Raw genomic sequence first — 13745 nt, 5'->3', positions numbered from 1 at the left:
CGGCACATGTTGGTGTCCCTGTCGCTGGGCAGCAAGGTGCCAGGTCTGGTTACCAGGCCCAGGTTGTGGTCCAGAACGTTACGCTGCTCCCAGCCATCCTCCAAGAAGTAACAGTGCCCGAGTGTGTCGTAACCAACCGTGTCTTGGACCTGCATATACGAGATACGAAAGACATTGTATTTGCGACCTAACTGCGCTAATAAAAGTGCAAATACCATTCAATTTCTACGTATAAGTCTACAGCTGGATAAAAACGGAGATTTACTTCAGGTCGATTCAAGTGACTTCCATCACTCTTCTTCAGCTCTTATCTGTCGATATATGGAAGCTGATGACAAATTTCTGATTTGACTTTTAATCGTTTATGTATCTTGCAATGCTTCATTTATCGAATACAAATCGTCGTTGATATCATTATAATGACTGACCAGCAGCCCGTGAGTGCCATGAATGGTCACACAGCGAGAGAAGCAGTGGTGAATGGACAGCTCTCGGACGTACGTTGGGCGGCTGTAGCCTCCGACCTCGTCCACATCTCCGGCCATGTGGAAGTGGACAGGGTAGCTGCCCTGCACTTGCTGGCCCATGCGGGTGAACTCGATACCGGACAAGTGAACGTTCTTGAAGCCTTGCAAAACCTGAAGATATAGGCACGTCACCGCTCGAATACAGCCCCAGTAAATATGGAATACAACACAGTGTATTTTATATAACCTGATCCCAAGGTACCAGCCCGCAACCACAAGTATACGTGGCATCGCTGAAGGCCGGAGGGTGATCCGACCTTTGAGATGGCTTATACTGAGAGGTAAACGGAATACACAATTTTATTTATGTAATATTTGAATGAGAAATGCTCCAAGTTGAGACAATCTGGTGCGCTTGATCCAAAATTTGTAACAAAATCTTTTCCGGCGTCCGAATGCGGTACTCAAAATTTCGACTGCACCGAACTCGGTGCGCGCGAAGTGCGTTAGATTTATTCGATGGAAACCCATGTGATATGGAGAGTTATCAACCGGTCTAGAACACCCGATTATAACGTCATGGCGGTTCATTGACTATAACATAATGCTTTTTATCAATAAACTGTATCCGTCAAATGCAGAAAGCTTCCCCAACATATGCAAAACATGGGACGTACCTTGAGATGCCCTCCATACGTATCATAGTCGAAGAACTGACAGAAATTATCTCCGTAGCAGCTGTCCTCTACCTCCCCCTGGAACTTGATGTTCCTAGTCAGAAGACCGACTTCTCCCCGCAAGTCTACGTCATCGGTTATCTCCCCAAAGTGCATGTACTCGGTTGTACCTGCGGACAGTTGCCTTTTTTTGTGAACTGATTGCATGAGGGGCATGTTACAAGGCGATATAATACATTCATGTCATCCATCGGAGATTTTGATAGCAAAGAATACTTTAAACCATCAAAACCCTTGATGACATAGATACATACACAGATACATAGTACACGTCACTCAATCAGGAGTGAGGATCATAAGTTGCAGAAAGACTATGGCGCACACCGTCTTTCCTTAGGGATGCCGCATGCAGAGCTCTGATGTATCTATGCCTCAACACAAGCCTGAGTACCATCCTCTGTAGTGATCGCTGGCTCAATGCTTTCGTTTGCTAAGCAGTCAGTACGGCTAACCAGTTAGCAAGTGAAAGGATTGAGCCAGCACTGCGGAGGATGGTACCCAGGCTAACTCATCAGAAAGTATATCAACAGATTAAGTGTCTTACCGCTGATTTTGACCTGATGGCTGGAGCACTCCTGGCACGGCAGCAGCTGGAACTCTTCTGCCTGCTCCATATTGTAGTCCGTGCTGGCCAGCACGATGTGGTCCCCAGGCTGCCAGGAAGTGACGTCATCCTTCAGGTTGATGACGTATTCGTCAGCAGTTGGCTCGATGGAAAAACTGCATCTCGTTCCTGAGTAATTCCAACCAAATTGTTGTATATAATATTAGAACTAGTAATAGAGACATACAACATCGTTGGGGTTATACCTCCCCTTACGGCCCGTGTTGACGTACCATTTCATCTTATACAAGACGGATAATGCTCCAATTCTCCCGTCCAATTCAGGTAAATGGTGTAAATCACTGTGTGGCTTATACGAGACGGAGATTCGCCAGGCTTGCATCCAGGTGATTTGAACTACAGACAGACGGATTTGCTCCATCACACACCGGGTATGCTCCTACTCTTTTTGAAAAGGTGTGGTGGGTTCTTTAACATGCATGGGGGTGTTCCCCTCCCCTAATTACCATTTGTACAAGAATTTAATCGATTAGCACTTTCTTTTCGAACGAGACAGCAATATATTGGGCTCACTGTCTTGAAGTGCCCATGGTATAAACCATAAGTCTTTACCTGCCAACCATTCACTCTTAAGGACGACTTTGAAGGATCCGAAGAAGGCATCAAAGATAGCTGTCACCGTTGCTGTACCAGTAGTCTCTGTGTCTGTAACAGGAATGAAAGACAAAAAAAATCACTTGTCTAAGAAATCATAAGTTTCTCTGAGACAAATTATGGCCGATAAAAGCATAGTAGAAGGAAGTGTTCTCAACACCTAGAGGAGCTCGTTTACCTATGTATGGGATCCTTTGTTCAACAGCAACGCTGGGATCTCCCTTTACACTGACAAACACCCACGGATTCCTGAAAAATTAATTGAAAACAACTATCGTCAAATTCGATTTACATTGATGAGAATGTTATAACGCCAGATAAGCCACCTTTACATCGATCGTGCAAAGTCTCGATTTTCTAAAAGAAGATCATAATCCTTCATTAATAGTTTTATCAGGTTTGTACGTTACTGCATGAAGACGTTGTTACTTCAGATCCTTGTTGTACGTATTTCTACCTAGTAGACGTTTCGGGGATTGTCACATTTGTCAAGGCAGTGCTGATTGCTTCACATTGTACTTGTACTGCATCTATAGGTGGCGCTGCCTATCGATGCGGTCATAAACGTAAATTGTTCACCTCTACTAATAATATGACTGATACTAGTATACAGTGATTGTTTACAATGTGATCTCAAACGTAAAATTCACCTAATTCCCAATGAGTCCACCTCCACGCTCCCAAGCTCTCTAAGCTTCTCCTTTGCAGAGTCCTCTAGATTTCGGGATGGTTCGTCGAACGTCGCCAGAGCCACGATCTTTCCCGAAGGTACCTGGTCGATGAATGTCGCCAAACTTCGGCTGTTCTCCGCGTCGGCGTAAGTGTCGAACCTTGCCGAGTCCACCACAGCTCCGGTTATTTCGTCGATGACGCGCAAGTGGATCCCACGGACCCATCCCTTACCGTCAGATGTGTAGTAGTAGGCTCCCTGGATTTGAATAGAGGTGGCCCATTTTGTAACATTTTGGCCCAAAATTGAAACCATTCTTTAGAACAAAACGTTCAAGTGAATGAATGACATGTAAAAAGGTGCTAGTTCAGCTCTGTCCACAAGATAACCCATATCCGTTGTTCTTAATGACAAGAGTATTTAGGAACATAAAGTCGACGAACGGTGGTTTCAAAATGCAATGTTGTAATTGCATTTTGAAACCACCGTCCGCCGATTAAATATCCCGAATTACCCTTTTTTCTAACACAGCGGATATAGGTTACCCCGCGGATAAAGGTGAAATAGCTTTACATGTGCATGTACTCTACTTTAAGGAAAAATGTTGTATGAGATTTTGTAGTATGAAATACCTAGGGATTATGAGCTATCGTAAATTCAGTATTTACCTTAGGAAGTCCTCCTTGTGGCACTGTCTGTGTGAGCTGTGTCCACGCCAGCTTGTGTTGCCCGTGGATCTCCAGTGTCCCACCTGCCATGACCAGGAACTGTTTGCTGTTCTTCTGGTCGTCCTTGCGGTCGTACAGGGACACCGTGGCCTTCCCCTGGTACGGGCAGGTCTCACTGCCGATGTGGAACTCGCCATCGCTGCCCAAGGTGATCTCACGTGACCGAAGAATGATCTCGTTGGTACTTGCAGATCCAAGGTCGGCAAATACAACACGACCTGTATTGATAACATATGTAGTACTCACTTCTTGTCTGCTAAAGCCAGGCTACATTAGGAAATACATGTACCATGTTATCATTCAATGCGCAGAACGTGCATGTTGGGGAGTTCAACTGCCTTCAACGAAGAAGTGAAACCCAACCAAATAGTAAACGCAGTACCTTATACTTAATTAGTAACCAGTGTTGTTATATGTACATTACTCTTACTTTGAGACCGTTCTTGCAATTAGGGCATTATTTTGGAAATAAAACATTTACTAGTATATAAAATATGTCGAAACATTCAACGTTGCAACATACAGCTCGGAAATGTTACATATTTTTTCATAATCCGATGTGTAAGTTGTTTTCAAATTAATATAGGATTTAAACGGCCATGCCAGTGCAAAGGTGTCCACAGCCCCATGTACATTCAGAATGACGCAAACTGTCTTAACTGACATAGTGAATCTAAGTTTAAGTTGTCAAAATCATGTTTAAATAAATAGACACAATGGAAGTCTTAGCAACATTTCTATAACTCACTTACCTCCATCTTTGATTTCTAGTGAGAAAAAGGTGGCGGATGATTGGAGCAGGTAGTTCTGTCCCCTACCCACAACCACCTGCGCGGTGGGGTCGTGCCTAGGGTTCCATGGGGTCAGCGTTGGGTCAACATCCGGGCACCCTGAAAATTAAATAATGCAGACTGTTTTATGGCCTACTGTGTTTGATTTTGTGATGACATGACAATTCCAGAACGAAAATATTTCATATCCTCGTTCCGTCATCTTCTTGGTCAAATTCGACTGCAACGTTAACTACCGCTAAATTTTATTTTGCAATGAAGACGTTTGTCTAAAACACACAAATTAGGCTGTTAATCTTTCTTGCTGCTTGTTCAAAAGAAATAAATGCATTCCATCCCATACATAAATCTAATTATACACTAGGAGAAGATAACTTGTTATTTTGTTTATCTTAATCCCATTTTGTTTGTCTCCACCTTAACATACTATGAGGGGACATTTTGTTTATCTTACCTATGTATGTATGAGTGCCAGAGAAGTCTTCGATACGCAATAAAGCGCTTTTGCCAATCCTCTTAACAATTAATGTGAATTAGAATATAACCGCTCTGTAAGAATCATCCAATTATCAACATTATGGTTAAATAAAATTACACTGATGTGACATTAATAAGATAACTTCGAATTCATGCTGGCATAGTGCGTGTTTGAGGAGCGCAATCCAGGTGCTGACCTTCCCATGGAAATATTTACAAATAGGCCATGTTGACTCGGTCATATGGATGTCATCCTCGATGAACCTCGAATTTAATTCGAGCGTGCGAATAAACAAACTTTAAGTTTGACAAAAAATTACCTTCTTTATGAAATCTAATTAGAGTATGGTATAAAGAACAATAGATTTTTCATCTTTGTTCTTTTACATCGTCTTTGGAATCGACCGAGGTTTTTTTTTCAAGATGTAGCACATATTTGCTAATTTTGCATCTGCTTTGAATAATTTACAGTTTTGTCGCAAACGGACAAGAATATTGCGTGCCAGGACGTCATCCATATAATCAAATCAACATGGCTCCAGCTAAAAATAAAGTCAGCAAAAGCCCAGCTAAGATGTTTAAAATCTGCATCCAATATATCAAAATAAAAAAACAACGTTTTCTCTACCCTATTAGCAGACAGAGAACAAATGAGTGAAAGATCAAATAGATCCTTATTACGGTATCGACACCGCACAAAATATGGATATGTGGTGTACACCAAGTCTGATAAGCAACCTTCGACAATGGCTAGTCGGGGACATAGATACCCTACAACAGAACTGCCTTACCCGTGTGCTGTGACAAAATAAGAGCAGGTAGAGAAAACAGTAAGACTGCTAGAAGTGCACGCGTAGCCATCCTCAGCCAATCTTCTTCAGCTGTGGCCACCGTGGAACTGAAGCGACCGAAAGCCCGTGTCTGCGCGAGACTTTTATATGCTCTTGCCCACGCAAGGATACGGTGTCATGCTTACTTTATCATTAGTTAGGAAGCGGCAGTACGGAATTCGTGTGTTTGAGCAAACGTTACGTTTACCTACGTACAGACTCGACGACATATAGGACGGGTAGTTCTACTGGGCGATCGCTAAGAAAAACTGCCCGCAAAAACTATTTTCATGACTGGTTCCGTGTTATATATATGATATATTTCATAAAGCGTTACACTTTGGAACGGATAAAGGGGAAAAACAGTCAAACTGTACAGTTTTCATTGCTCACGGTAAAAGTGGGACCACAACACAGGCATGAAGAGATATACGGAGATGTAGAGTTGCAAATGTCCCTATCTATGCTTATCTGACTTGAACAAATATAGTTGTCTACCGTTTCTAAAAGCGTTAAGTTTGACGTAAGGTGCCAAATACAGGTGACATTCTGACAAGGCCAGAGCTTGGACGATCTAAAGGGCTGCGTACGTCTGCCCTTGAGTTTTTTGTCAGTTTTATAATAATAAGAACGTATTATTCCTTTAGGTAAAATAATGATCCAAAGTTATAGTGAACATAGGCCGTACTAAAAGCTCCATGGAGCTAGATCCGTCGCCATAAAGCTTTCTCCACGGAGCTAGCTCCATGGAGCTATTATAGTTAAAACCCTATGCCAAATTATTGCCAGCTGTACGGAGCTATTGGTACAACCTTGCGCCGTATTTTTGCAATCCCTCGTAGCTCTACGCATTGTGAATATATGATCCACGTCACCTTTAAGAAACGTTCTAGAGCTCTCCATGGAGCTTTCAATACAGTACAGCGATGAATTTTTGCCAACTTCACAGAGTTTGCTCTACGCAATATGAATGTTTACACTTGATTCACGTCACCTTCAAGAAAAGGAGCTCTACTGAACGTAAATATTAGTGCAGCCCTGAGCCAAGCTTTTGACAACTCCGCGGAGCTCCATCGTAGCTATATGCACTATAGATGCATATATATATATATATATATATATATATATATATATGTATACTATTGGATACTCCATATTTTAATTGATGAGGTGTTGCTCCAACTTCTTTGCCACCATGGGTGCTTCATTGATTTGGCCAAAGAAGACACTGGCATCAAAGCAACACGTTCCCACCAGGTTCCTATTCTTGAAACAAAAAAATGTGTTTGGAAGCCATGGAAGGATGTTGTTGCTTTCCCGTCTGGAAAAATATGTACCATTGTGTTGTTGTCGTTTACGTTTACAAAGACTGCAAGCTACAGGTCCATACAGAAAAACGTAGACATGTGGTCCTGATAGCGTGAAGAAAACCCGGAATGTTTTAATAGGATCTGTTACCTATTAGGTTGCATGGGGCATTTTTAAAACACGCAAGCACATACCAGTCCAACTGTAATATAATCTTTACAACGGTCATTGGTGCATGTGGACAATCGTCATGTGTTATTGAGGGCCCCTAGCGACTCATACCATTTTGTAGCTACGTCGATGTAGGTTAGACATCCAGGTAATAAGATACGCCAAAAAATAGTTACTCAAGCAACTGGATATGGTTTTGACCGTTTCAAAACCATATCCAGTTGCTTGAGTAACTATTTTTTTGGCGCATTTTGTAGCTATCTGTGATCTATCTGCAATAATCTTTTGAATTGCTAGGAGGCAATTTTGATACATACAGCCGACTTCAATACAATGTACTACATAATGGAGTATCCATACGAATCACACACAGAATACAAACGTGTTTGACGGAACTCATATCATAGGATTCACTACTAAGCAAATTAGGGTATTGAATATGATCATGATAAAATTAGCCATGGGTTAATTCTACACGTATACATAGTGCATTGTATGAATTTCGAAAATTCGTATAAATTCATCGGCACCCTTGTAATATCTCAGTATCACAGGGTACCTCAGACCACCTTGAAATATTTACAGCTTATAAAAATATTATGCAAATGATTTGAATAAGTACATAATTACTGAGGTATTTACTAAGTGACTTACACATATAAGTATGAAATTTACATCAGTTATCGCTATGGATCGAGATATTAAAATCGGATGTTTCACTGCAGTACAATAACAGACTGATTGGGAACACCAAAATCTTTATCATGTCTGCATATCTGTAGCATTTCTGCATATATTTAATCATCCTTTATGCTTTAAACATGCAAACTGAGGTAAAGAAATTGCTTTACTTGGCATTGTCATAATCTTGAACTGGTATATCAGAAACTATTCACAATGTTTAAGAAAATGATACAAACCAGGTCTTCTGCACGCAGTTAAAAAACACATAGAAAACACAACTTTCTGTCAAAGATACTAAAATCTAACTTGTGCACACGGTTGTAACGGAGGTTTTCAACCAGACCAGTTAGTTGGACGAGTTTTTTTTTTTCGAATTCTACGATCCCGAACCCTCCTAGAGGACTAGAGGGTCAACATGCATATAATACTGACTTGGACTTTTCAGGCGTGAACTCCAAGACCGCAGACTTCTCGGGCCAGCACCCTATAAAGCCACTGGGGTCCCCTCGCCTGATTACGAAAGTGGCTCCGTGCAGCCCATTCTGAATCTGGCTCCGCGGAACTCATCCAGAATCCAACTCAGCGGAGCATATCCTTACCTGTACAGCTCCGCGGAACGGATTCGAAAAACCTCCGCGCCTCCGTCCACCAAGTGTGTTGAGGTGGGAAAGAAGTGAGTTTTCGCCTCACAGTTTTACACGACTTTTTGCCGTTAAATCGACGGGATCGCATCTTACATACCACTCAGGTACGTCCAAAGATCTTGTCTACTCTGCAATCATCAATTTGACCAAGGAGCTTTTATCAGTAAAAGCTCCTTGATTTGACAGGGAGATTATTTTATGAAAACATGTTTTAACTGTGTCTCACTCACTGGCCGCTAGCTATGCCCCGACGTTTGTTCCAAAAGCCTTCCGTCTGCGTGAAATTCTCAGCAAGTTTCTGTCAGCAACAACTTCAGAGAGTATCTGGAGAACCCGTAATCTTTTAACGTTGGGTTTGTTGGATATAAAGGGTAGATTTATATTTAATTCGCTTCGGTGTCTGAGAGAAAACTCAGAAAATATCGTATGCGCCGATAGGAAGCTCTGAAGGGGGATACAGATACTTCAAAGTATGATATTGAAGACAACTATAGAAATGCTTCCATATCAAACCGGAAACGAGGAGACTACGTTTAAAAAACATAGGCGATTTGTGCAGAGGAACAGGGATGTTTGTGTTCGAACAAGAAGTTGACTTGAGTTCTATCTAGTATTCTCTAAACCCCTATAGCGTCTCGCATGATGAGTTTCCCGCCACAACATCATGATTTTATCATGGAAGATGGAGGGAATTGGGTGAGGTTCTCTCACTGTTGTACATGACATTGTACAGTAGTTGTGTTTATTGAGGCGACTTTATGCAAGGTGTATTTCACTATCTGTTGTTCTTGTAGTTCTGTGTAGGCGGATTAAGGGGGAGAATCACTAACTTTAGTAAACTTGTTTTTATTGATTGCAGGGGTTATATATAACCTCCTCGGTGCCATTAACCAAAGTTATAGCCAGCAATTTTCTTTTATTGATAGCAAGGGAAAAAGTAGAGTAAGTGGAAACAACAAAGGGTTGTGCCCATAGCCAGCAAGAGTGTAAGTGGGTGTTCAGCAGTTGTAGTCATTCTAGGCTTTGCCTGTCTTCTTCCAGACATCAATTTTCAGCAGCTTGACTGAATCAAGATATCTTGCAGGTAATAGCTTAACCAAGTGCTTCGGCCACAATTAGAAAAAGGAACCCCGCCAAGGAGTTCATGGGCTTTTTTCACTTTTAGGCATGACCCCAATGGGACCCCCAGTGTCACAAGGCTATATTTGGACCCCAGATTTCTTTTAAAAGTTTGAGTTAAAATCAACATGGCAATGAATAGACACCATGGCCTACTCGTTTAAACACAGAAATGTACCTCTGCAGTCCAATGGGACAGATTTGAGGCGTCAGAGCCTAGCAATATCCCTGACAGGCACCACACAACTGTGACTGCAACTCTGTCAGCATGACTATATTTAAACAAATCACAAAACATAATTATTTTGTAAGTGCAATGTCTGGTGTCCACTTTTGAAGTTAGACTGAAACAGCATCTGTTCTCCCTAAATCATTAACTTCATAGCTAAGTCTATCTTGACTCACAGAGAATGAGGACTGACTGACATAATAGGAGAAGCTTTGCTAGAACTAACTGTGGTTAATCTTCTTACTCCAGGACTACAGAGGAGACTTCAGTTTTGATCACTATGGCAACAAACAGTGGCTCTGATGACATCAATCAGAACGGATCAAAACGGGACATCCGCAACAGACGAGCCACCACAAAGTCCTACAGGTGTGAGGAGTGCAGCAGACAGTTCAGTCGGATGAGTAATCTAAAGGCTCACATGCAAAGTCACACAGGTGAGAAACCGTACAGATGTGAGGAGTGCAGCAGGCAGTTCAGTCATTTGGGAAGTCTGAAGAAACACATACGGACACACACGGGTGAGAAACCCTACAGATGTGAGGAGTGCAGCAGGCAATTCAGTCGGCTGAGTAATCTAAAGACTCACATGCAAACTCACAGAGGGGAGAAACCACACAGGTGTGAAGAGTGCGGCTGGCACTTTGGTAAACTGTGTAATTTGGCAAGACACGTGCGAACTCACACAGGTGAGAAACCCTACAGGTGTGAGAAGTGTAGCAGAAAGTTTAGTCAGCTGGGAAGTCTGGAGAGACACATACGGTCTCATACAGGGGATAAACCCTACAGGTGTGAGGAGTGCAGCAGAAAGTTCAGTCGGCTAAGTAACCTGAAGACTCACATGCAAACTCACACAGTTTGTAAACCCTACAGGTGTGAGGAGTGCAGCAGGCAGTTTGGCAAACTCAGTAATTTGGCAAGGCACATACGTACTCACACAGGGGAGAAACCCTACAGGTGTGAGGAGTGCAGCAGGCAGTTCAGTCGGCTGGAAAATCTGGAGAAACACATGCAAAGTCACATGTGAGACATCCTACAGGAATGAATAGTGAGCTTTGTCATTTTAAGTCTGAAGTGCAAAGTCATACAAGGGACAACGGTTGGTGACCAATGTTAGCAAGCTAACATACAGATGTTTTGAATTTGGATTAGTTAACTATTTTTGGGGGGTAGGTGACCAATTTTAGCAAGCTAACATACAGATGTGTTGAATTTAGAGTAGTTAACTATTTTTTGGTTGGTGACCAATGTTAGCAAGCAACATACAGATGTTTTGAATTTGGATTAGTTAAACCATTCTTGATAGGTCCAATATTAGCAGCTAACATACAGATGTGTTGAATGTAGATTAGTTAACTATTTTTTGGTTGGTGACCAATGTTAGCAAGCTAACATACAGATGTGTTGAATTTGGATTAGTTAAACCATTCTTGATAGGTCCAATGTTAGCAGCTAACATACAGATGTGTTGAATTTAGATTAGTTAACTATTTGTTGGTTGGTGACCAATGTTACGAAGCTAACATACAGATGTGTTGAATTTGGATTAGTTAAACCATTCTTGATAGGTCCAATGTTAGCAGCTAACATACAGATGTTTTGAATTTGGATTAGTTAACTATTTGTTGGTTGGTGACCAATGTTAGCAAGCTAACATACAAAGGTTTTCAATTTGGATTAGTTCACTATTTTTTGGTTAGTGACCAATATTAGCAAGCTAACATACAGATGTTTTGAATTTGGATTAGTTAACTATTTTTTGGTGCGTGACCAATGTTAGCAAGCTAACATACAAAGGTTTTCAATTTGGATTAGTTAACTATTTTTTGGTTGGTGACCAATGTTAGCAAGCTAACATACAGATGTTTTGAATTTGGATTAGTTAAACCATTCTTGATAGGTCCAATGTTAGCAGTTAACATACAGATGTTTTGAATTTAGATTAGTTAACTATTTTTTGGTTGGTGACCAATGTTAGCAAGCTAACGTACAGATGTTTTGAATTTGGATTAGTTAACTATTTTTGTTTGGTGACCAATGTTAGCAAGCTAACATACAGATGTTTTGAATTTGGATTAGTTAACTATTTTTGGTTGGTGACCAATGTTAGCAAGCTAACATACAGATGTTTTGAATTTGAATTAGTTAATTATTTCTGGTAGTTGACCAAAGTTAGCAAGCTAACATACAGATGTTTTGAATTTGGATTAACTATTTTTTGGTTGGTGGCCAATGTTAGCAAGCTAACATACAAATGTTTTGAATTTAGATAAGTTAACTATTTTTTTTCGGTAGTTGACCAATGTTAGCAAGCTAACATACAGATGTTTTGAATTTAGATTTGTTAACTATTTTTTGGTTGGTGACCAATGTTAGCAAGCTAACATACAAATGTTTTGAATTTGGATTAGTTAACTATTTTTTGGTAGGTGAACAATGTTAGCAAGCTAACATACAGATGTTTCGAATTTGGATTAGTTTACTGTTCTTTTGGTAGGTGAACAATGTTAGCAAGCTAACATACAGATGTTTTGAATTTGGATTAGTTTACTTTTTTTGGTAGGTGACCAATGTTAGCAAGTTAACAGCAGCCCCTAGCAGCCTGTTATAGTACTACAGTGGAATATCTCTAGATCAATGGTCAATAGCTTGGGAAAGAGTGACATGGGTTTTGACGCCTGGCATTAAATTTTGTAACTGCAGTGGCGTTTTGCTAAAATATCAAAAGGAACGGCTGATTTTCATTCGATTGTGTAGGTAGCGTGGACAAAGTTGTACATAGTGAAATTGATGTTTACAATTAAATATCTTTTTCGTTATGCATGTAGTGTTTTATTTCCACAGTATATGTAAACATTAATTCATAGCGGTTAGAACAACGATAACTAGAGTTCCACGACCTCATTCTTTTGTCAAATGGTTTTAATCTTTTCGAGTGAAATATTTATCAATCTTTCTATTTGATTATGCAAATAAGGATCTGATTTGCATTAATTGTATTTTTGATCACCCTCTCTATTCAAGAGTCACAAGTCCAATGTATGAAAGTCTTATCGTAGCAGAGGGCCATTTTCATTTTTCCTGATTATGTAAACAGTCAGGAAACTAATTTGCATGATTTATGTCTAATGATGCTCACCTTCACCAAGCTTTATAATGTTGTAAACTCACAACAATTACTCTCTGCCCCAAGGAAATTCCACTGCAGTACCTTAGCAAGCCGATAGGAGACTCATTATCGAACTTGACATTTGCTTTCTCGGTCTCTACCCGCCTACTAAATATCATCAGGATACATTCAAGGCTTCTTGAGTTATGCTATTGACACACAGAGACGCACACGCTCAAAACATTCTGGCAAAGGTAACAAACATGGAAATTAGGAGCGCACTGCTTAATACAAATATATCACAGCCCCTAAGTGATAGATGATAGAAATTTCATACTAGTGACATTTATATTTAAAAGTTGGCCATGTATGTATAATGTAAATGCATACATTTTGCAAAAGGGGTTATGAGGGCTACGAACTGTAGTTCTGTATTGTAGGGGTGCTAAGTATTCATACGGAATTCAAACAAATACTACATTTATTAAGGAAAATAAGTATCATACAGAATTTATACAAGGTTTAGACACAGTGAAGATCATACGTATACCGTAAATCTCGT

General features: G+C 40.6%; 2 protein-coding genes across 2 annotated transcripts in view; one reads left to right on the top strand and one right to left on the bottom strand.

The window, feature by feature from the left end:
* Positions 1-5959, bottom strand: part of LOC118415413 (cell surface hyaluronidase-like) — a 17640-nt gene extending 11681 nt beyond the window's left edge. The window contains exons 1-10 of the mRNA XM_035820020.1: positions 5881-5959; positions 4574-4711; positions 3762-4039; positions 3074-3351; positions 2602-2672; positions 2382-2474; positions 1749-1937; positions 1145-1314; positions 429-638; positions 7-149 (exon numbers count right to left, since the gene is read on the bottom strand). Coding sequence (XP_035675913.1) covers positions 7-149; positions 429-638; positions 1145-1314; positions 1749-1937; positions 2382-2474; positions 2602-2672; positions 3074-3351; positions 3762-4039; positions 4574-4711; positions 5881-5950 — 1640 coding nt within the window. The 5' untranslated portion in view covers positions 5951-5959. The remainder of the gene's footprint in view (positions 1-6; positions 150-428; positions 639-1144; positions 1315-1748; positions 1938-2381; positions 2475-2601; positions 2673-3073; positions 3352-3761; positions 4040-4573; positions 4712-5880) is intronic.
* Positions 5960-8725: 2766 nt separating this feature from the next.
* LOC118416863 (zinc finger protein 678-like) lies at positions 8726-12903 on the top strand. The gene is made up of 2 exons (XM_035822139.1): positions 8726-8830; positions 10324-12903. Exon 2 carries the CDS (start codon positions 10355-10357, stop codon positions 11099-11101), a length of 747 nt encoding a protein of 248 aa, XP_035678032.1. The 5' UTR covers positions 8726-8830; positions 10324-10354; the 3' UTR covers positions 11102-12903.
* The last annotated feature ends 842 nt before the right edge of the window (positions 12904-13745 follow it).

Source organism: Branchiostoma floridae, chromosome 5 (genome assembly GCF_000003815.2).
Source record: "Branchiostoma floridae strain S238N-H82 chromosome 5, Bfl_VNyyK, whole genome shotgun sequence".
NCBI classification, from domain to species: domain Eukaryota; kingdom Metazoa; phylum Chordata; class Leptocardii; order Amphioxiformes; family Branchiostomatidae; genus Branchiostoma; species Branchiostoma floridae.
The sequence above is the reverse complement of the archived record's forward strand: the minus strand, read 5'-3'. Positions and strand labels throughout refer to the sequence as shown.